Source organism: Bos taurus, chromosome 15 (assembly GCF_002263795.3).
Source record: "Bos taurus isolate L1 Dominette 01449 registration number 42190680 breed Hereford chromosome 15, ARS-UCD2.0, whole genome shotgun sequence".
Taxonomy (NCBI): Eukaryota; Metazoa; Chordata; class Mammalia; order Artiodactyla; family Bovidae; genus Bos; species Bos taurus.
This window is the reverse complement of record NC_037342.1, coordinates 28,567,230-28,589,267: the sequence shown is the minus strand read 5'-3', so window position 1 is coordinate 28,589,267 and position 22,038 is coordinate 28,567,230. Positions and strand designations below refer to the sequence as shown.

Below are 22,038 nucleotides of genomic sequence, written 5' to 3'. Positions count from 1 at the left end.
AGCAGGCACTCCCCACCCCCAACTTCCCAAGCTGGCCATTATGATTCAGCCCATAGGGGGACATGCCAAATGGGCCTCAGGGACTGGCTCTGCCCTTAATAAAGCAGCCCTTTTGCCCCCATCCCAAATTTTCCCTCCTCTTGCCCTCGAGTTCAGTCTGCCCCAGTACAAACAGGCCTGGAGAAGGATCTCAGATCTGGGGCTCATCTTGCCCTCTGAAGAGTCAATGAGGCACTTTGGTATAGAAACCTTTGGCATCAAACACATTTCATTTGAATCCCTGTTCTGCCACTCACTAACCAATAACCCTGAGCAAGTCATTTAACTTCCTTGAACCTCAGCTTCCCCATCTATAAAATGGGTATAATAATGCCCAGTTCACACAGTTGCTGTCAGAATTAAATAAGATACCACACACAAATGCCTAACAGGCCCATAATACATGCTAAGTAAAAGGGAACTTGGTATCAGGCAGGGATGTACCATATGCTGGGTGGAGAGGGCCTAACTGGGTCCTCCTGGACCAGCCTTCTTTCCCTACCCCGGCTCCTCCCTGCTGGACTCCCCTCTCACAGTCTCACCCTCCCCTGCTGCTGGCCTGATCCTAGGTATCACCTTGCCCAAGTTCACCTGGCAGGAGGGCCAGAAGCGGCTGCTGCTCATCGGATGTGTCCTCCTTCTCATCGCCCTCGTGGTGTCGCTCATCATCCTATGTGAGTTTAACAGAGGGAGCAAGCCTGGCACCTGGTCATTGCAGGGTAGAGTGGGGTTGGGGGATGTGGGCACCCAGCAGGGAGACAAGAGTGGGGAACACACACCGGCTGCCGTGTCCACAGAGGGATGCTCCTACAAGTGGCCTTGAACCCTGGCACCTCCAGGCCCCTTGGAGGTGGGTGGGTTGAGAGGGTGGAAAGTCAGAGGAACGAGGAGTGGGTCCCTTCTGTAGTAGTTCACCAGTCTGAGCTCAGTTTCTGTGTCTTCAAACGGGATTAAATCCATTCATTCATTCAAGTTAACATGTGCTTAGTAAAATATCCTGAAGATTTCTCTGGGTTATGAGGAATAAATGAGCTAATGGCACAGTGCCTGACACAAAATCCCACTCTAAAAATGTGAATTATTTAAAAAACAAGCATTAAAAACATTGATGAGGTAAAGGCCCCTTGGGCATTTTTGGTCAATGAGATCAAGTGTTCAGGGGTCCAATCTCCCTGAAATCCACACCCTCTTCTTGAAAAGACACTCAGGACCTGTGCCAGGACTCCCTGCTGGGATGTCTGCTCTGAGCTCAGCACAGTGGCAAACCTTAGCGGGAAGCAAAGGGGAGTACCCACTGTACCCCCCAGTCCTCGGGGCGAGTACAGTCCCCTGGGAGACAGAGATGGAAATGATTAAGGCCAAGTGGATTTGAGTATTACCATCAGGAAGAGAGTACAGCTGTGTGGGTACGGAGGCAGGGGACAGCTCCTGAAGATGAGGACCCAGAAGATGGCAGGGAGGGGAGGATCTCCTGACAGGGCATCTAAGCGGGGTGAGCGGCTGCAGGAAGTGTGTTGGGGGGCCAATGGGCAAGTTGGCATGGGGAAGGACCCGATTCGCCAGGGTGAATACTCATCTGGGGACCTGCAGGCTGTCCTTGGGTTGGGCACGGCTGGGCCACGTTGTAGAGAGCTTGAAGTGCCAGGCGGAGGGGTGAGGATTCTGTTACAGAGGCTGCTCAGGGCGGTGAAGGGCGGGCTGGGCGACTGCAGGGAAACACCCAGCTGGCAGGGCTGTTTGAGGAAGAGAATCACATGAAAGAAGTAGCTGGTTACAAGTACAGCTTTAGGACCAGATAGACCTGCTGCAGCATCTCGGCTCAGCCACTTAAGTTAATGAACTTCCTGAGCCTCAGTTTCCCCACCTGCCTGACAATGCCCATGAAGGTGTCAGCACAGAGCCTGCCTCGTGGCCTCCATGTGAACCTCCCACCAGGATGCTCGACCCTATTCCCTCCCTTCCCCACACAGGGCACACGCTCCAGGGGAGGCCCCTGGCAGTGCACAGAGAGCAGCAGGAAATAATCCTGGGGGAGGTGAGAGGGCAAGCTGGGCAGGGGGGCTCTCAACATGATTTCACAGGATTTCCTGAAGTCCCCTGACCTCTGGACTTCCCGGGGAGGTGGTCACTGAGTAGCTCAGCAATGCGGTCAGGACTAGAGCCCCCGCCTCCTGAGAGCTCTCTGCTACACATCAAGGCGATCCCAGGAGCCTCGGTGCCCGGGGTGGGCGTGGGTAGAAAGACCAGGGCACAGGAGGAGGAGAAGTCCAGCAGGTTAAGGGGACTGGTGTCTGAACCAGGGAGGAGCAGTCACACAGGGTGACCTCCAGCTGGTGAGACAGCATAGTGGGGCCAGTGACAGAGGCGGGGGTCAGGGCTGAGAAACAGGTTGCAGACAAGAGGCAGGGTAAGGGGTCAGACCCTGGGCTTCCTCAGGCGTCCAAGGTGAGGAGTTTCCAGGCAGGAGGCATGACAACTCCCCATATGGAAAGAGCTCTTAGGAAGTCGCGGAGCTGATGCTCACATATGGTTTGTAAAGCTGTCGGCTTTTCAACCCAACTTGTGCATTCGGGAATCAGCCACCTAGAGTTGCTCGCTGAGTGGGAAGACACTTTTTTATTTATTTTTGGCTGCGCTGGGTCTTTGTTTCCGTGTGTGGGCTTTCTCTAGTTGAGACAAGCGGCGGGCTGCTCTCTGGCTGCGGCGCACAGGCATCTCATTGCCGTGGCTTCTCTTGGTCTGGAGCACGGGCTCTAGGGTGTGCAGGCTCAGTAGTTGTGGCTCACAGGCTTAGTTACCCTGAGGCAGGTGGGATCTTCCTGGACCAGGGATCGAACCTGTGTCCCTGCATTGGCAGGTGGATTCCCAACTGCTGGACCACCAGGGAAGTCCCTGGGAAGACAGTTAAAGGCCTTGAGACAAGCAGTGGGGCAAGAACTGAGCCTAGGGGATAGCTCTTGCTTATAGAAGAGGGAGGTGGAAGAAAATCTAGGAGCTTTCGAAGCTGGAAGGACAACCTCTGAGAAGATGGGGCAGGCAGTGGCTGCAGATGTGTGTGCTACGACCTGCAGCGCATAGAGATGCTGGGGATGCTGGACTGGGTCTGAGAAGGGGCCTCCGGGATACTGAAAAGGAGGATTTCTCTGAACAACTCTCTGGCCAGCATGTAGGGCAGGAGAGCTTCCGGAGTACTACCCATCTCCATACCTCCCTCCCTTACTCTCTCTCTTTCTCTCTGAGTGGCTGCTTTTGAGTTTGCCTGGTGCTGTCCTGCTTGCAGGAACTTTCTGGAACATTCCAGAGCATTCCTGAGCAGCCTTTCTCTCCATACAGATGGGGGACGAGAACCCCAGAGCCCAAGAGGGATTGCAGGTCGGTGTCTGAGAACCCCCAGGGCCTTGGGCTGCATTGTGTCATGTCTCTATGGGGCTAGCAATGACCCAGCTTCTGCTTTATGTTTTTTTTTTTTTTTTTCCAGTTTACTTTTGGCGGGGCCACACAGGGGTCAATTACAAAGAGCCAAGAGAGAGCTGTCCTAGTCACGCTGTGCGCTGTGATGGAGTTGAGGACTGTAAGCTGAAGAGTGATGAGCTGGGCTGTGGTAAGGAGGTTGGATGTGTGCGTGTGTTCGTGCGTGCACTCTGGGGGCTGCAAACTGGGTTTCAGCTCAAATGGGAGGTGATGGACAGAGACCTGGAGGATCTGGGTTCTAGTCCTAATAGACTGGGGTCTGGAACCTGGCTTTGAGTGTGACTTGGGCGAATCACTTACCTTCTCTGGGCTTCAGTTTCTTAATTTGCAAAATGTGTGGATTGGACAAGATAAGTGCTTCTCAAATAAAATCTGACAGCTGCCAGCAAAGCAGAGCTGCTCTGCAGCTGGAGACAAGTGTGGGGTCCGAAGCCTTGTCCGTGTACCCCTTCTCTTTGCCCAGCAGGTAACCTCTGACCTGCCACATCTGTGGTTTCATGAAGGTCAGTTTGTAAATGAAGCCGCAGATGAGACAAAGACCTCTTTAAGTGGTGTCCTCAGTGGTTTTTTACAAGCGTCGTCTATGTACAGCCCTGATGTGGGTGTCTGTGGGTACATAACCTGCCCCTTCCACCCGTGTGCATTCATGTGTCCTTGCCCACAACCACATCCATCTGTGGCTGCGCAGGTCTAGTGAGCACTCAGTTGGATCAAGGTTCCCTTTGTCACACTCTTATTTGGGCACGTCACTGCCCTCTTGGGGTGATGCCTCCTGGCAGTGCTCACCCCTTCTCCCAGCAAAGGCTCCTGGGTCCTGTTGGACAGAGAGCTCTCTGCTCTGCTCCAACCCCTTGCCTTGGCTCTGCCCTCACCGAGCATCTTGGGCTCTGAGCATGGCTGATGGCCATCCTATCCCCGGCCAAGCTCCCAGATGTTTGCAAGGCCTCAGCAAGAAGCCTGGGGAAGGAGCATCTCAGAGCCTCACTCGGTTCATTCCTCAAGAGCTTGGAGCCTCCTGGTGTTGAGGACCCCCCTTGCCCTTTTCTTGACCGGCAGTGAGGTTTGACTGGGACAAGTCTCTGCTTAAAGTCTACTCTGGATCCTCCCATCAGTGGCTTCCTGTCTGCAGTGACAGCTGGAATGACTCCTATTCGCAGAAGACCTGCCAGCAGCTGGGTTTCGAGAGGTACACCTTCCCCACCAGTCTCCGCTTCAGGGACGTCTCAGACTTTTCACACGGGCATCTCAGGCTTACTGAGGGTCACTCATACCAAGAAGACTCTTGGGGACCAGGGCTGAGGTCACGAGCTCATAGTGCCCTCAAGTTATTCAAAGGAACAGTAGCCTGGGGAGCCCAGGTCTGGGGGCAAGCTGTTTACAGGAGGCCAAAGTAGTTATTTGCATATATGGAGCAGGATGGCACTCCTATACGGTTCTTTGCGTCAAAGCACCCTCATGCCCACGAGCACATTCAATGGTCGCGGTGGCCTTGTGAGGTGGGTGTGCATTTGGGCAGGTCTTGTCTTCTCCTCACATATGATAACTAGAAGCTCAGGCTGGGCAAACCCTTCAGTGGACTCTGAGCAGCTGCAGCTCGAGCTAGGACTCATCAAATGAAGAGTGAGATGGGCAGATGTGGCCAGGTAAAGTCCTTAGCATCTTTGGCTCTAAAGATCTGAAACAGGAAGCTGGTACTAGTAGGGGGAGTAGGGAATGGGGTTTACCATGACCTTCCAGCTTAAAGGAGCCCTCCATTTCTGGCCACATAGTCACCTCCATACTCCCTCTTGGTCTGGGTTTCAAACCAAGTAGTTTGAGGGGTTCACTAATGTGTGTGAAGTTCTGGGGAGAGGGTTTATTAAGGTTCTCACTGTGGGTTCTCTGTAGAAGAAGCACCTGGAAAACTAGGGCTTGGGGGCTAGGACTGAAAACCAGTTCTCTGCCCCCATCTCAGAGTTCCCATCTGTGAAAGATGACCTGGGTGATCTAGTTGGAAGATGACAGACATGGTTTATCATTGAGTTGTGTGACCTTATGCAAATGTGAACTTCCCTTGGACTTCCATAGACAGTGTCATTTATGCAAAGAATATTCATTGAGTTTTTATTATGTGCCAGACACCCAGACAAGATCCCTATTGTTGGACAATCTCTGGTATGGTGTGGGCGAGAGAGGCTTTAACCAATAATCACAGCACTCTGTGATGTGTAATGGAAAGAATACGTGGAAAGCATTATGTACACACAACAGAGAGGGTGCGTGACTGCACTTGGAGGTCAGCAGAGCAATGGAGGAAGAGCACTCGCAAAGGGAAGCTTGCATGTAAGGGTGTCCCATGTCCTAGAAACGCACCAAAGTGCCACACAGATAGCAGTCCATGGATCACGCAGAGCAGGATCACCTGGGGTGCTTGTTAAAATGCACCCTGAAATCAAAATCTCTGGAATTAGGATTTCAAACCCTTAACGACACCCCAGGGTGGTTCTTAGGCACATTCTGGTCTAAGGAGCCAAACGGTTCTCAGGCTTTAATGTGCAAACCCATAACATGGAGATTATTAAAATGAAGAGCATGGCTCAGCAGGTCGGGGGCAGGCGTGGGGCGTGGGGTGGGGATGCTGCTGCTGTGGGTCCATGGATCACAGTACGGATAGGAAAGGGCTCAGTCCGTGTTTCTCAAACTTCAGAGTGCAGCGGGATCACCTGGAGAGCCTATTAAAACTCAGAACCAGAACTGTTGATTCAGCAGGTCTGAGACAGGGCCCCCAGATTTGCATTTGTAACAAATTCCCAGGCAGTGCTAACATTGTCCCCAGAGATGGGACCATATTTTCAAAACGACTAGGTTAGTGTGTAAGGCTAGTGGGGGGAGTAGTGGAATATGTGGGTGGGGTCTGAGATCATTGGATTTTAACTGCCTCTGGCCTCTGTAGCAGGGCTGGCTGGGACTCTCATGCAGGCCCGGGGACCAGGGGTGGGCGCTTTCTCAAGGTGGTTCATTCCTTTCCCCTCTCCTCCCTTGCAGTGCTTACTGGACAACCAAAGTGGACAATAGGAATGTTGACAGCAGTTTCTCAGTCTCCGAATTTAACTCCACCATCCAGCAGAGCACCTATAGGTATGTGGGGTGGGCATGGCTGTCTGCTGCCTCCAGGAGTCTTTGGTAAATGTCCAGAGCATCTCAGAAACAGCTTCGTTCACTACCTGCCTCCTGACTTGGAAGTCATCAAAACTTGGTGCACAGAGCACCTCGAAGTCAGGGGCACCCAAAGAATTTACCTAGTTGCCAAAGATAGTGAATAAACTTTGGGGCCACTGATCAGCCTGATGTTGGGACTGAAAGCCACTGCAGTGAGGGTGCTCAGGGTGGAGAGGGAGAAGCATCCCTGGGGTGGCAGTGGGGAGGGGGAGTGCCAGGTGCAGGGAGTCAGGGGCAGGGAGGCCCATCTGGGGAGCATCACCCTTCTCTCCCCGCCAGGCCTCACCATCTGTCACTCTGCACTGCAGCTGCTCTCATCCCGATGCCACTGGGTGGAGGGGGCTGGGGGGTGTTGCTCCACCAGCTAGCAGTGTTTACCCTGGGGAGAGGAGAGAAGAAACCAGGCTGTGAGAGAAGAAGGCGTGGGGAGGGAAGGAAGGCAAATGAGCTGCCTCCTGGATTCCTGCTTTGTGCTGGGTGGTTCACGTGCTGCATTGCTGGTAGGGCATTGAGCAAGTGTCAGAGGAGAGTTGGGCCACATGTTTAGCTGCAGAAAGATGCTGAGACAGTGAAGTCATGAGTTCAGAAGACATGACCTAGCCCGTATGTGCAATCTGCCACAGAAAAACTGGGAGGTGGGGAGAAGGGTGGGGCTGGTTTGCATTAAGCCATCCCTGTCTCTAGAGAAAGCACGGGAAGGGTCTGTCCTACTGGGAGGGAGAAAGGTCAGAATCTCCATCTTCTTGTGCAAAGGGGATAGGATAGAACTTAGCAGGAGCCAATCATGGAAGGCTTCCTGGAGGCGGTGGCTGATGTGCCCTTTTCTCAACTTTTGTATCTCCTCCTGCAGGTCTGATTGCCCTTCCCAGCAGTATGTTGCTCTACAGTGTTCCCGTAAGAAGATGCTCTTCCTCCTGGATTGTGGCCAGTGTGGGGTGGGAGTCGGGGGACAGAGGGATGGAGTCCCTGTGGAAGAGGGCTAACCCTGCGGATCAGAGCCAGGAAGAGGGGCTTGAGCAGCAGGCCTGTTTCAGGGCCAGGGTGCCTGTAAGTCATCTGGATAGACACTCTCAGGGCAGCATTTCCTCTTCTGACTCTGCTCAGCCCAGCAACCTCACTATTCAAGTGTCCTGGATTCTGGGCAGGGGGCAGAGGATTGAGACAGCATGTCAGAGCTCATGGTAGGTGAAGAGCTGGTATTGAATCTTGGGTCTGACCACAGGGCCCAAACCGTTAACCAGTCCACGAGTGCTGTGTTCTCATGATGACCAGGTGGGGTGCCCCCCTGAGCAAGTGGGCACAGTGCTATGGACAGAGCCCCTCAGACCACCGCTGGCTCTACACTCTCTCCTCCTTCAAAGGAGAAAGGAAACTCTGTGCATGATTCCAGGGGATGACTCACTCTGGAACACGTTTGGAAATGTTCCCCTGGGGCACAGGGCCCCCAACAGCACTAAATGACCCCCTGAGAAACCATGTGAGCACCAACTACTTGTGCCTCATGGGAAGGACTTTTCTCCTTCATTCTGAAACCATCCAAATCACATTGCTCATCAATTCAGGGTTGTGTTAGACTTGGTCTGCTTTCCAAAGCTCTTGACAGCAGCCCTCAGGTTCACCATTGTGACCCTAACGCCTGGCACATCACCCAAAGCAGGGGGTACTTAGGAAGCATTTGTTGAATTATTGGAACAACAAATGAGTGGGAAGAAAGAGGATTTCCTAGGATCAGACTTTCTACTGGATGATCCCAGAAAGCCAACCTACCATGTGGGAGCTCTGTGTTGGCAGGAAATAGCTGTGCTGAATCAGATTAAGTGGGCAAAGCAGCCTCCATGGGTGGGTGGTGCCCTCATGCCTGAGCTTCTCTGGGCCTAGGAGCATGGTAGCAGCTCTAAGAAAAGCAGACTTCATAGTTCATCTCTTCTGCTTCTCTCCAGACTGTGGCCTGAGGGCCATGACCGGGCGGATCGTGGGAGGGGCGCGGGCCCCAGAAAGCAAGTGGCCATGGCAAGTCAGCCTGCAGTTCTCCCGTACCCACATTTGTGGGGGCACGCTGATCGATGCCCAGTGGATTCTCACCGCCGCCCACTGCTTCTTTATGTAAGTGCCCTAGGGTGCTGTGATGTGACGCGGCTGAGGGTCTGGACGCTAGGAAGGGCTGAGGGCAGACTGACTTCTCTCTGTGGAGGGGGACTTTGGTTGTAAGCCTAGCCCCGAGGACTGGGAGGCACATGTGTGGTGAGGACCATGATTCGGTCCTGGGAGTGTGAGTTGGGGTTACTTATGCTGAGCCAGTGCAGAGTGAGAAAATACCATTGCTGGCTTCAGGGGAGAGAGAGGGGAAGGTAGACGGGAGGAATTGGGAGCCTGCCCTAAAGAACAGGGTGAAATAAAGAGGTCTGGGGCTTGTGTCTGCTTTCAAAACCTGGACGTTACAGGAGAGGAGCTGGAGACATCGGGAATGCTGTCCCAGGAACTGAGGGACTGGGGCTGTGGGCAGGGCAGTGCAGTCAGCTTTCAACAGTCACCAGCCAGGCTTGTCCTTCGAGTTGGTGGACAGGAAAGGGCTGGGAGACGAGGCCTCAAGGGCACCGGCTTCCCCAGCAGTGAGTCTTCAGTGGGTCACTTTGTCCTGTCGAAAGCCCCATTTCCGCTGAGAATACTACCACTGAGATGTGTTCTGTCCACTTCATTGGATCCTTGGTGGCATCCAGAGGAGACAGTGGGGCCAGTGGGGCCAGTGTTCCCAGAAGTCTTACTCATCTCCTCCCATTTTCTATTTTTAAAATGTTATCTATTTATTCATTTATGGCTCTGCTGGGTCTTCATTGCTGCACGTGGGCTTTCTCTAGTTTCCGCAAGTCGGGGCTACTCTCTAGTTGCGATGCATGGGCTTCTCATTGAGGTGGCTTCTCTTGTTGAGGAGCAGTGTTGGGGCTTCAATAGTTGTGGTGTGTGGAGTTGTGGTTCCCAGGCTCTAAAGCGCAGGCTCAACAGATATGGCACATGGGCTTAATTGTTCCTCGGCATGTGGGATCTTCCCGGACCAGGGATTGAACCTGTGTCTCCTGCATTGGTGGCTTTACCACTGAGCCACCAAGGAAGCCCCCATTTTCTATTGTAAGGTATAGAACCACCAGTTCAGAGCAGCTGTTTGAAAGTAGAGGATTGTTCTAGACCCCTGGGCTAAGATAGAGTGCCCCCTCCAGAGGTCATTTCATCCATCCTCCTGCCTCCAAGCTGGTGCTCTGGTTGAAGCTCCTTGTGTGCAGCAGATGTTGCCAAGACCTCTGCCAGATGGTAACTGGCCCATGCTCTCTGTGGCTTTGGCAGTACCCGGGAGAAGATTTTGGAGGGCTGGAAGGTGTACGTGGGCACCAACGATCTGCACCACCTGCCCGAGTCAGCCTCCGTCGCCCAGATCATCATCAACAGCAACTACTCAGATGATCAGGACGACTATGACATCGCCCTCATGCGGCTCTCCAAGCCCCTGACCCTGTCCGGTGAGTGAGCCCCTGCTCAGCCAGCACCCCTCGGTGCCGAACCTCTGCACTTTGTAGCATCCACAAACCCATCCCAGGGTCCAGAGCTTCCGCATGGCAGATGTCAGTCTTCGAGATCATTCAGTGGAACTCTATCTTATAATTGAGGGGACTGAGACCCAGAGATTGGAAATAAACTTGCCCCAATGACTCCTCTTCTATTTCAAGTTGGTGACAGAGCCAGGGTTTAGGTTCTGGGCTTCATTAAGATAAACAAATCGAATTGTTTCACTGGTACAGCCAGCACTTGACAGAGGCCAGACACCATGGTAAGTGTTTTACATCTACAATTTCATATAGTCTTCATTACCAGATCCTGTGAAGCAGGTACTATTATTAGCTTCATTTTCCCTTTGAGGAGAAGACCTTTAGAGAGAGAGAATTCCCTGAGGCCATGAAGTAATAAGGAGCAGCTTCAGGACTGGGTCCAGGTGGGTCTGCTTCGCAGGCCAACGTTCTTCCCACACTGCTCTGTACTGGCACATTGCCAACACCGAAGTTGCGAACACAATCAACATACCTATGCAACCAAACAGCCAACTGCTGCAAAGTTGGAGCTGAGACCTTGAGAACTAAATGGGGCTACAGAAAGGAAATGCTACCGAAATTCTCAGGAGATCAGTTTTCATTCATTACTTCATCTGCCCATTTGTTCACGTATCAAATACAGTGTATCTACTACCTAACGGCTCTGCAGCTCCCCAGCAAAGAGAACAAGACTGATGGCACGCATAAACAGCCGCTTAGAAGCTAGTGATGTGATGTCAGGGGCCACCTGGGGAGAGGGGCACGATGGCACAGATGTGAGCAGCTAAACAGTCTTGGCAGGCTAGACAGACTTTCAGAAGCCTTGGAGGGCTTCCTGGTTAGTCTAGCCTTTCTGGCGCTCTGGGCCTGTGAGCTGGCCTTTCCTGGCACATTAATTGCGGAGGCGGGGTTGGTCCTGAGTCAGAGCAGTTAGCTCATCAGAGTGGTGGGGGGAGGAGGAGTCCAATCCCCAACACAAGATTCGGTTGGGTGGGGCCAACCCAGAGCCACGCCCACCTCCGGCCACGCCCACGCTGTGAGCCCTCTCTGTGAGCGGAGGGGTGCCCTACTGCCGGTGCCTTGCCCCTTATGCACACATAAAAGGGGGTAGGCATTCTGTAGGACCAAAATAGGCCTTTCCAATCTTGTCAAACACAGACTCCATTTGGCTAACCGTCCGGACCTCGCTTGGCATCAACCCAAACCCCTATTAATATTATCTGATATTCCAAATCCAATTAAATAACTTGTAAAATGAAATTTATTATAGCATTACATGTGCTTTTCAGACTACAGCAGTCCCTCCCTAGACTCTGATAGCCACCCCTTCCTGCTCCCCACTTCTGGTCAAGAAGCATCTTTGTAGCATTATAAATCATAGCTAGGGTTTATGTTGGAGAAGGCAATGGCTCCCCACCCCAGTACTCTTGCCTGGAAAATCCCATGGACCGAGGAGCCTGGTAGGCTGCAGTCCATGGGGTCGCACAGAGTCGGACACGACTGAAGCAACTTAGCAGCAGCAGCCCCAGCAGCATCAGGGTTTATGTAGTCCTATGGTCAGACCATGTGCCCTGATTTTTGGTTTAGAAATCAGAGCAGATTTTCTTAAACTGCCTGGTAGGCTGAGCACTTTGAAGTCACTGTACTAGCTGAGAAAGCTTGTGAAAACTCACTGATAAATTTAATTACCCCTTAAAAAACTCAAGTAGATATATACTAGTGTTACATGTTTTTAAGGCTGTATGTCTCAAAAATAGGTATAGACTAATTTTTTTTTTTGCGATACAGTAGGTTCTTATTTATTTTTTTTAATTAATTTTTTTATTGAAAGATAATTGCTTTACAGAATTTTGTTGTTTTCTGTCAAACCTCAACATGAATCAGCTATAGGTATACGTATATCTCCTTCCTTTTGAACTTCCCTTCCATCTCCCTCCCCATCCCACCCCTCTAGGTTGTTACAGAGCCCCTGTTTGAGTTTCCTGAGCCATACAGCAAATCCCTGTTGGCTATCTATTTTACATATGGTAGTAAGTTTCCATGTTACTCTCTCCATGCATCTCACCCTCTCCTTCCCTCTCCCCATGTCCATAAATCTATTCTCTATGTCTGTTTCTCCATTGCTGTCCTGTAAGTAAATTCTTGAGTGCCATTTTTCTAGATTCCGTATATATGTGTTAGAACATGATATTTCTCTTTCTCTTTCTGACTCACTTCACTCTGTATAATAGGTTCTAGGTTCATCCACCTCATCAGAACTGACTCAAAGGCATTCCTTTTTATGGCTGAGTAATATTCTATTGTGTATATGTACCACAACTTCTTTATCCACTCATCTGTTGATGGTCATCTAGGTTGCTTCCATGTTCTAGCTATTGTAAATAGTGCTGTAATGAACAATGGGATACATGTGTCTTTTTCAATTTTGGTTTCCTCAGGGTATATGCCTAGGAGTGGGATTGTTGGCTCATATGGTGGTTTTATTCCTAGTTTTTTAAGGAATCTCCATACTGTCTTCCATAGTGGCTGTATCAATTTACATTCCCACCAACAGTGCAAGAACATTCCCTTTTCTCCACACCCTCTCCAGCATTTACTATTTGTAGACTTTTTGATGATGGCCATTCTGACCAGTGTGAGGTGATATCTCGTAGTTTTGATTTGCATTTCTCTAATAATGAGTGATGTTGAGCATCTTTTCCTGTGTTTGTTACCCATCTGTATTTTTTCTCTGGTGAAATGTCTGTTTAGGTTTTTTTCCCACTTTGGGGTTGGGTTGTTTGTTTTTCTGGCATTTGGTTGTATGAGCTGCTTGTATATTTTGGAAATTAACCCTTTGTCAGTTGTTTCATTTGCTATTATTTTCTCCCATTCTGAGGGTTGTCTTTTCACCTTGCTTATAGTTTCCTTTGCTGTGCAAAAGCTTTTAAGTTAATCAGGTCCCACTTGTTTATTTTTGTTTTTATTTCCATTACTCTAGGAGGTGGGTCATAGAGGATCTTGCTTTGATTTATGTCATTGAGTGCTCTGCCTATGTTTTCCTTTAAGAGTTTTATAGTTTCTGGTCTTACATTTAGGTCTTTAATCCACTTTGAGTTTATTTTTGTATATGGTATTAGGAAGTGTTCTAATTTCATTCTTTCACATGTAGCTGTCCAGTTTTCCCAGCACCATTTATTGAAGAGGCCGTCTTTGCCCCATTATATAGTCTTGCCTCCTTTATAAAAAACAAGGTTCCCATAGGTGCATGGGTTTATTTCTGGGCTTCCTATCTTGTTCCATTGGTCTATATTTCTGTTTTTGTGCCAGTATCATACTGTCTTGATGACTGTAGCTTTGTAGTACAATCTTAAGTCAGGAAGCTTGATTCCTCCAGCTGCATTCTTCTTTCTTTCTCTTCTTTCTCAAGACTGCTTTGGCTATTCAGGGTCTTTTGTGTTTCCATATGAATTGTGAATTTTTTTTTTCTAGTTCTGTGAAAAATGTCGTTGGTAATTTGATAGGGATTGCATTGAATCTGTAGATTGCATTTGGTAATATAGTCATTTTCACAATATTGATTCTTCCTACCCAGGAACATGGTATATCTCTCCATCTGTTTATGTCATCTTTGATTTCTTTCATTAGTGTCTTGTAATTTTCTGTGTACAGTTCTTTCATCTCCTTAGGTAAGTTTATTCCTAGATATTTAATTCTCTTTGTTGCAATAGTAAATGAGACTGACTCATTAATTTCTCTTTCTGATTTTTCATTGTTAGTTTACAGAAATGCAAGTGATTTCTGTGTATTGATTTTGTACCCTGCAACTTTGCTAAATTCACTGATTAGCTCTAGTAATTTTCTGATACTCTCTTTAGGGTTTTCTATGTACAGTATCATGTCATCTGTCATCTGAGAGATTTACTTTTTCTTTTCAGTCTGGGTTCCTTTTATCTCTTTTCCTTCTCTGATTGCTATAGGTAGGACTTCCAGAACTATGTCGAATAATAGTGGGGAAAGTGGACACCCTTGTCTTGTTCCTGATCTTAGGGGGAATGCTCTCAGAGGCATAGACTATTTTAAGTCGTATTTCGTGGTTTTGGTTAGTAATTGGTGCCATGTCTTCATTTACTTTTTGTTTACACTCTAGCAGACAAATGTGTTAGACTCCCAGTTTATAGGAAAAAAATTTTACATTTATCCTCCCTCCCTCCCTCTCTGCCCCCTCCCTCCCTTCCTCCTTCCCTCCTTCCCTTCCTTTCTTCCTAGGAGCACTTTATATGTATCAGGCACAATTCTAGGTACAGGAAGCTGCAGCATGCATAACACTGCGAATATCCTCTCTAGGGCTTCCCCAGTGGCTCAGGGGTAAAGAATTTGCCTGTAATGCAGGGGACTTAGGTTTTATCCCTGGGGCGGGAAAATCCCCTTGAGAAGGAAATGGCAACCCACTCCAGTATTCTTGTTTGGGAAATCACTTGGACAGAGGATCCTGGCGGGCTACAATCCATACGGTCGCAAAAGAGTCAGACTAAGCAACTAAACAACAACAGCAAATATCCTTTCTATTAACTCTTTTCCACTTGCAAACTGGTCAGTGCTCTAGTCCACAGGGGAACGTTAGTCCTCATAGGGAACTTATGTACTGATGCACAATAGCACCTTCTGTATGATTCTGAGTGCAGGAGCGAGTGAGCAGGAGTTTAGTGGGCTGTGCCTCTAGGGGTTTGCTCTTCGAACTTGGTGAGGTTGTCTCACCCTGGAGGGAGAGCCTCAGGCCCTGGCCAACCAGGGTTGCCCTCTCCAGACCAAGCAGGACCCACCATTGAGACATCTTGGCAATAATACCAGGCATTTAGCCGGCACTGCTCCTTGCTCTGGGGGACAGGTGTGGAAGAGACTCAGTGAGGACAGCCGCTCTTGGAGTGGAGACACCCTCAGCCACCCAGTATCAGCTTGGCACAGGGAAACTCCAAGGCACATGCATATGCCCACATGGCACCACTGAAAAATCAGAATGTCTGGGGGACTCTGAGAGTACGCTGAAGACTGGAGGGTCAAGATAAAGTGATTGAATTTCTTGCCTGGTCAATTGAAGGCCTTGAAAGATTCAGGAGCACTCTAGGGGTAAGGAGGATGTCCTAGGATGTTGGTATTCTTGTCCCTCCTCGCACCCCTCCAAAACCTCCAGCCTCTTCCCTTCACTGATGTCTTGAGGTCTTGTCGCAGCTCATGTCCACCCTGCCTGCCTCCCCATGCACGGACAGACCTTCGGCCTCAATGAGATCTGCTGGATCACAGGCTTTGGCAAGACCAAGGAGACAGATGGTGAGAGGCAGATGCTAGACTGTGTGTTGTGTGTGTGTTTGACTGTATACATGTGTTTCTTTTCTTTTTTCTTTTACTTGTATTTTTTTGTGGCATTTATTTTAAGGCCATTTTTGTTTCTTCAGTATCTTCTGGAGTATCTTTTTCTTCTGTGCAACCTCCTCTTCTGGTTTAGGAAAACCTGCGCTTTTTTAGTAAGGATCATCTCCATGTGGCAGGGAGAGCTCATGTACGGGTTGATTCAACCATGAGCTCTGTAAGTCCTGTGCTCCATCTTGAAGGCTTTGCTTACTTGGGTGTGCTCAATGACCAGAGAATCTGTATCTAAGCCCTTAAGTTCATCATTACTCTCTGTATTTTTGAGCACGTGCTGTAAAAACTCAGCACTCTTCTTGGCCCACTGATCCTTTCCAGCCCCACTGTTTGACCTGAGCACACGTATCAGCTCCATTATTGTGACGACAGAATGGAACACACTGCTTTTTCAAAGTGACACCCTTCAGATACTTGGTAGCTTTTCAGATATGCATACCCTTAATGGCCTGGGCAGTTTCGTTAGTGTTCCTAGAGTGAACATGAAGATTTGAACCTCTTGGTTTGCACAATTTTGTGGCGTCTTCTCGATCAAGTGAATAGTGAACCATTTTTAGAGGTCACCTCAGGTTGCTTATCAGAAAAACTATACATGTGCTTCTGTATATGGGGTGATTTGTAGGGGTATTGAGATGAGGGTCTACCTAGATGAAGGTTTGGGTATATAGATTCATGGGCCTGGATATGAATGTGTGTATATACACACCTACATATACATCAAAGCCGGGCTTCCCTGGTGGTTCAGTGGTAAAGAGTCTTCTGGCAATGCAGCACACACAGGTTCAATCCCTGGGTTGGGAACATCCCCTGGAGGAGGGCATGGCAACCCACTCCAGTATTCTTGCTGGGAATTCTTGCATGGACAGAGGAGCCTGGTGGGCTACAGTCCATAGGGTTGCAAAGAGTTGGGCATGACTGAAGTGATAGCATGCATGCAAGTGTGCTATAGGGTGAGCACCGGGCTGGGCATTTTTGCCTAATTTGGGGTCCGGAAGCCTGCTGGTGATGATCAGGGGGGCTTTTGGCAATGGTTACAATGGGACTTAATCAGTTTTGGAGGTGGCCTTGGTTCTGGGCTCCATGCCTGTGGCCTTGGTGCAAAGCCTCTCACCTGTGATCTTGGGATAGGACTCCCAAGTGCTTGGGATAGCATTCAGATATCTTACTAACCTCGTCTAGAAAGAGTCAGTAGACTGAGCCTAAAGCTATAGTTGATGAAGAAATGAAGAAGCAGCAGCCGCTCATTCTGGCTGGAAGAGGAGGCCCTTTGGTCCTTGTGTGATGTGACCTACCTTGTTTTTGTCTGGGCTGAAACAAGGTTAGAAAGTGGTTTGGTCTTCCCTCACTTCATCATGATGACTGGGCGGCCTTGTCTGGTGTCAGTTCTGTCGGATTGTGGATACTGGGCAGGAAAGCACGGTAGTCAGCTGGCCTTGCTGTGAGACTCATGAGACTGGCAGGTGTCAAGACCTTGCTCATGGGATGAAGTGACTGGCTGGGAGCAGCCTTGTTCTGACCTTAGCTCTCTAACTGACTAGCTGGGTGCCTGTGCATGCCTGCTCTGTCGCTTCAGTCGTGTCTGACTCTCTGCAACCCTATGGACTGTAGCCCACCAGGCTCCTCTGTCCACGGGATTCTCCAGGCAAGAATACTGGAGTGGGTAGCCACACATTCCTCCAGGGGATCTTCCCAACCCAGGGATCAAACCTGCATCTCTTATGCCTCCCGCACTGGCAGGTGGGTTTTTTACCACAGTGCTACCTCTGACTGTGGGCAAGTCCTTCTTCAGCCCTAAATTTCTCCTTCTGTAAGTGGGTTCATCACACCTGCTCTCCTTAAAGCACATCATTACCAAAAGCAAATAAAGTGATCTATTGTGTTGACTGAAAAGTTCTTTTGGGTTTTCGTTCTATCTTTTCTGTTTTGAATGCAGAAAAGCATTGTGCGCGTGTCAGGCAGCCTGATAGGCTTGTGGGTTTGTCTCTGCATGTGTGTCTCTGTTCTGTGTAGTGATTTGTGTCTGGTGTGAGGCTGTATGTGCTCCTGTGTCCTGGGTGACCCACCATGGGAATGGTGCCCTCCATGCCTGGGAGGTTGCCAGTCTGGGGCCTGGGGTGGGCAGCTGGAAGGCCTCAAAGCCGCCTGGAGTCTCACTCCCTTCCCACCCTCTCTCTCCTCCACCCCACCACACTGAAGAGAGGACTTCCCCTTTTCTCCGGGAGGTGCAGGTTAACCTCATTGATTTCAAGAAGTGCAATGACTACTTGGTCTACGACAGCTACCTTACCCCGAGGATGATGTGCGCGGGGGACCTGCGAGGAGGCAGAGACTCCTGCCAGGTGGGCTTGCTTCTGCGTGGGGCTCAGTCCTGGGACCCAGACGGAAGGGAGGAAAGTTGGGGTGCTGTAGTCGGAGGGAGAGTCGGGGGCCCACCGTTTCCTGCTCAAGGGCCACCTTTCCCACCCTGCTAATGGGCGTGCTCCCTCGCAGGGAGACAGCGGGGGGCCTCTGGTCTGTGAGCAGAACGGCCGCTGGTACCTGGCAGGAGTCACCAGCTGGGGCACGGGCTGCGGCCAGAGGAACAAACCTGGCGTGTACACCAAGGTGACGGAAGTGCTCCCCTGGATATACAGCAAGATGGAGGTGAGAGCCCTGCTGGAGGCATGTTCCCAGCAGGCGGGGATCCCCCAAGGTGGGGTGCCTGGAAGCAGGCCTGGCCTTTCCCCAGGGTCTTGGCCAGGTCTCCGCACCCCTCTGCTGTTGGGTGTGTTCAGAAGTTGCCAGGATAGGACAGGACAGGTGTCAAATGTTGGCCAACCCCAGCTGCCTGTACTTCTTCCCCTCCTTTTCCTCCTGCAAAACAGAGCTCAGAGGGTTGGAAAGGGGTGGGGACCAAGCTGGGGGCCAGCCCCCAGGATCCCTCTCCTCTCCCCAGCAATGGCCACTTGTGAATCACACACGGAGTTGGGGAGGCCTCCCCTCCCTGGCAGGAGGTTGGTCTCCCAGGAAGCTGGGCAGCGGGAAGGGGAGGTCTACCCCACTTCTGCTGACCCAGTCCAGCTGCTGCCTCCCCTGGACCCCCATCCTTCCTGTAGCTGTGCCGGCCCTTCCCTTCTCCACCCAGGCAGAGAGAACTTGGGTAGGGGTGGGGAAGGTTGCTCTGCAAATCCAGGGTGGCGGGTCTCTCAGAAACCGCTTCCACCTTGTCCCCTTGGCTGCCCCTCTTCTCTGAGGGACAGTGCCCCGTGGCAGCTGGGCTGAATTTTAGGCTCTGAGCCCGCATCCTGTCCTGTGCACACCCAGCCCAGCTTCACTCTGTTCTCTCTCTTTTCGTCCTCAGAGGGAGATGCGCTTCCGGAAATCGTAAGCAGCTGTCCTGCGTCATCTTACAGAGTCCGCCGTGAAGACTCTGGCCAAAGGGACCGAGCCATTTGCAACCTCCTCTGGGCTAAAGGCCACCAGACACCATCGTTACTGCCACCTCCACTGTCTGCTGCCTCTGTGAATACACACGTGTGTGTATGTTTACATGTGTGTGTCACTGCTCTCCCACGGTCCTCAGAAATCAGGAGAGCTGTCAGCTCTTCCCAAACCCCCGGCTGGAAATCACCTGAAGACAACCGTTTGGGCCCCAGGAGGGGTTCCCCGACACGGAAGTGTCCATCACGGATGGAGGAGGCGGAGCCCAGGGACGGTCTGGAAGGCCATGTCAGGAATTCTTGTTTCCCCACCCTCACTGGAGACTAGTCCAGAACAGGCAGCCCCCTGTGGCCCAGCCATCACCGCCAGCAGGGGACAGTATCAGATTTCACCGAGTGCCTGGACCGCCTCTAGTGGGAAGATATTCCTGTTGACCTTCGGCCCATCCCGCCCCTTCTCAGCCCTCTCGCTGGATGCGGAGAGGGGCCGCGCCATGGCTGTGCACGCTGACCACTCAGGACAGGGCTTACTGTCTTCATTCGGTCACAGGCTGTTGGAGGCAAACTTCATTTCATTTTTATATTCAATAACAGAAATAAATGTATTATTTAAAGGTTCTCCCAAAATTCCAGGAGCCAAGAGAGCTAGCCACTCAATCGCCCCAAGAACTCCGAGGGACTCCTGGCAGCTGTGTCCCCCTGGCATCCCGTGGAATGCTCTTGGCCTCAAGGGGCCAGATGAAGGGGCCCTTTGAGATACTCAGGGAAGCAAATCCATTACCAAGACGGCCACAGTGCTGCTGTATCCGAGGGCTGTATCCGAAGGAACCGATGCTGCTTCTCTGTTGGCCCCAGAGCCTGGGACAATCCAGGCAGACGGGCATCTCTGGTACACAGGGATGTCCTGGAACTTTGGAATTTCTTCTCAGCTTTCCTCGTCTTTCACCTTCTCAGGGACACAGTGTTGCCATGAAAACTGCCTCAGAGAGAAAGCTGACTCTGTCCCCAGGCTGCCTCCAAACTGCTTTTCTGAAGAATATGAGTTGCCGCTCCGGCTGGGCATCAGTGAGTTTAGCCTCTGAGTCAGCTGAAGTCCCGGATCTTCTGCATCCTTTTCTCTGGGGCACTTGGTCCTCCCGCTGTCTCCTGCCTCCCTTGGGCCTATCTGGTGGTGCTCTGACTCCCAGAAGTGGGGTCCAAGCAGATCAGCCCAGCCCAGCTCAGGCAGGTGGCTGCTTGGGGGATAGACTGTTCTAGAAGAGCAGCTGGGATTGGCTAGCATGGCTCCGAAGGTTCTGAGGGGGCTGGTGATATGTTATCAAGGCTGGGGCTGGGAACAGCGTGTTCATGTCCACAGCACCCCAGCAGATCTTCAACAATAAAAATTATGTGACCTGAAAAATTTGTCATTGGATGTTTCAGTGGTACCGTGGGTAGAAAACTGAGGCTGTCTACCCAGATGCTCAGGCATCCTCAGTTTGGTTCTTAGTTTTGGTTCCTCAGCTTTGGGTTCTGCTCATTTAATCATGATTCATTTATTTATTCCTTTACCCACCATACTGGTGCCTGCCCTGTACTAGGAACTTGTACCAGGCCCAGGAGGTACAAAAACAACAGTGGTCCTCAGGAACTCAAGGTCATGACCCAGTGTGATGGAAGCTGTGATTCAGTGTGGACACTGTGCCTGGAACACAGCCTGCAGCCTCACCTAGAGAGGTCAGGGAAGGCTTCCCAGAGGAGGTGAGGTTTGAAATGAATCTTAAAGAGTACGTGAGTCTTCACCAAGCAGATGGGTGGGGGGAAGAGCAGTCCAGCAGTCCTTTTTGCCGCCTTCCTCTTTCTCTGCCTCTGCCTTTGCCAGCTCAGCAAAAGGCATGTTTATGAAGAAGCCCCAGTGCTTACTCAACTGTTTCCAAGAGAAGTGGATGGGTGGTTCCGTTGGCCTCTTCTAAAAGATCTAGTCCTTCTTGCTCCATACTGACTTTTCCTGCATTTAATATATTGACCTCTTTTATATTATTGACCTCATTTAATGCCCAGCACCCACACCACCCCCACTACACACACTTGTGCCTCTAGCCATGAGCATAGAATTCTCCAGGCCTGCCTGCATAGGCCTGGCCTTTGGACACCACCAGAGTGTTTAATTCCCCCCACCAGTGCCAGGGCAAATCCTTCCTCCAATCATTTTCTCGTTCCATCTGCATGACAAAGCAGGAGGTGGGGGCATGTGCCAGGCCCACTGGATGAGCAATAGGGTAACACAACTGCTGTCACAGATCCCACAATTTCCCATGATCTCAGTGGCTTGACGCAATCAAAGCTTATGTCTCATAACCCACTCCAGTGTTCTTGCCTGGAGAATCCCAGGGACGGGAAGCCTGGTTGGCTGCCGTCTATGGGGTCGCACAGAGTCGGACACGACTGAAGCGACCCAGCAGCAGCAGCCAATGGGAGCCTTGCTTTCACGTGATTTTTCAGGGACTCAGATTTTTTCAGCCTAGTTGACTTTGTCATCTGCTTCCAGTGAGAGGACAGAGGAAAGAAAACGTGAAGAAGGCAGATCCATTTCTTAAACGCTCTGACTCAGAAGTGATCCATAGCACTTCACTCATATTTTATGGCTGTCCACGTGTCACGTGGCACCAACTAGATCAAGTGGGAAAGGCCCTAAGAAAAGTGGTCCTGGGCAGTTCCCAGGCAGGAGCGAACACTTGTTTTGGAGGATAACCAGCCATCTCTGTCTCCCAGAGGAAGCTGGTCAGATCCCAAAAGCCAGGCCTTGGGGCAGAGAGTTAGAGCTTAGGCCATTTCTGTTCCTGTTTCCTAAGGAACCAGACCCTTTCCTTCCTCTCTTGGCTTCCTAGGTCAGAAATTGATTTGCAGGGGTGCAGGTGTATGCAGTCCATGGGGTCGCACAGAGTCGGACACTACTG

At 50.8% G+C, this 22,038-nt stretch overlaps 1 protein-coding gene across 2 annotated transcripts in view; it reads left to right on the top strand.

The window, feature by feature from the left end:
• Positions 1-20,522, top strand: part of TMPRSS13 (transmembrane serine protease 13) — a 32,885-nt gene extending 12,363 nt beyond the window's left edge. The window contains exons 3-14 of one of the 2 annotated variants that reach the window (XM_010812408.3): positions 609-713; positions 3,373-3,411; positions 3,518-3,640; positions 4,567-4,696; positions 6,535-6,627; positions 7,559-7,602; positions 8,649-8,811; positions 10,045-10,217; positions 15,492-15,590; positions 17,880-18,022; positions 18,174-18,326; positions 19,024-20,522. In XM_010812408.3, the coding sequence (XP_010810710.1) occupies positions 609-713; positions 3,373-3,411; positions 3,518-3,640; positions 4,567-4,696; positions 6,535-6,627; positions 7,559-7,602; positions 8,649-8,811; positions 10,045-10,217; positions 15,492-15,590; positions 17,880-18,022; positions 18,174-18,326; positions 19,024-19,050 (1,292 nt within the window). In that variant the 3' untranslated portion in view covers positions 19,051-20,522. The remainder of the gene's footprint in view (positions 1-608; positions 714-3,372; positions 3,412-3,517; positions 3,641-4,566; positions 4,697-6,534; positions 6,628-7,558; positions 7,603-8,648; positions 8,812-10,044; positions 10,218-15,491; positions 15,591-17,879; positions 18,023-18,173; positions 18,327-19,023) is intronic. The other variant, XM_002693003.5, reaches the window with a different exon arrangement.
• Positions 20,523-22,038: the final 1,516 nt, after the last annotated feature.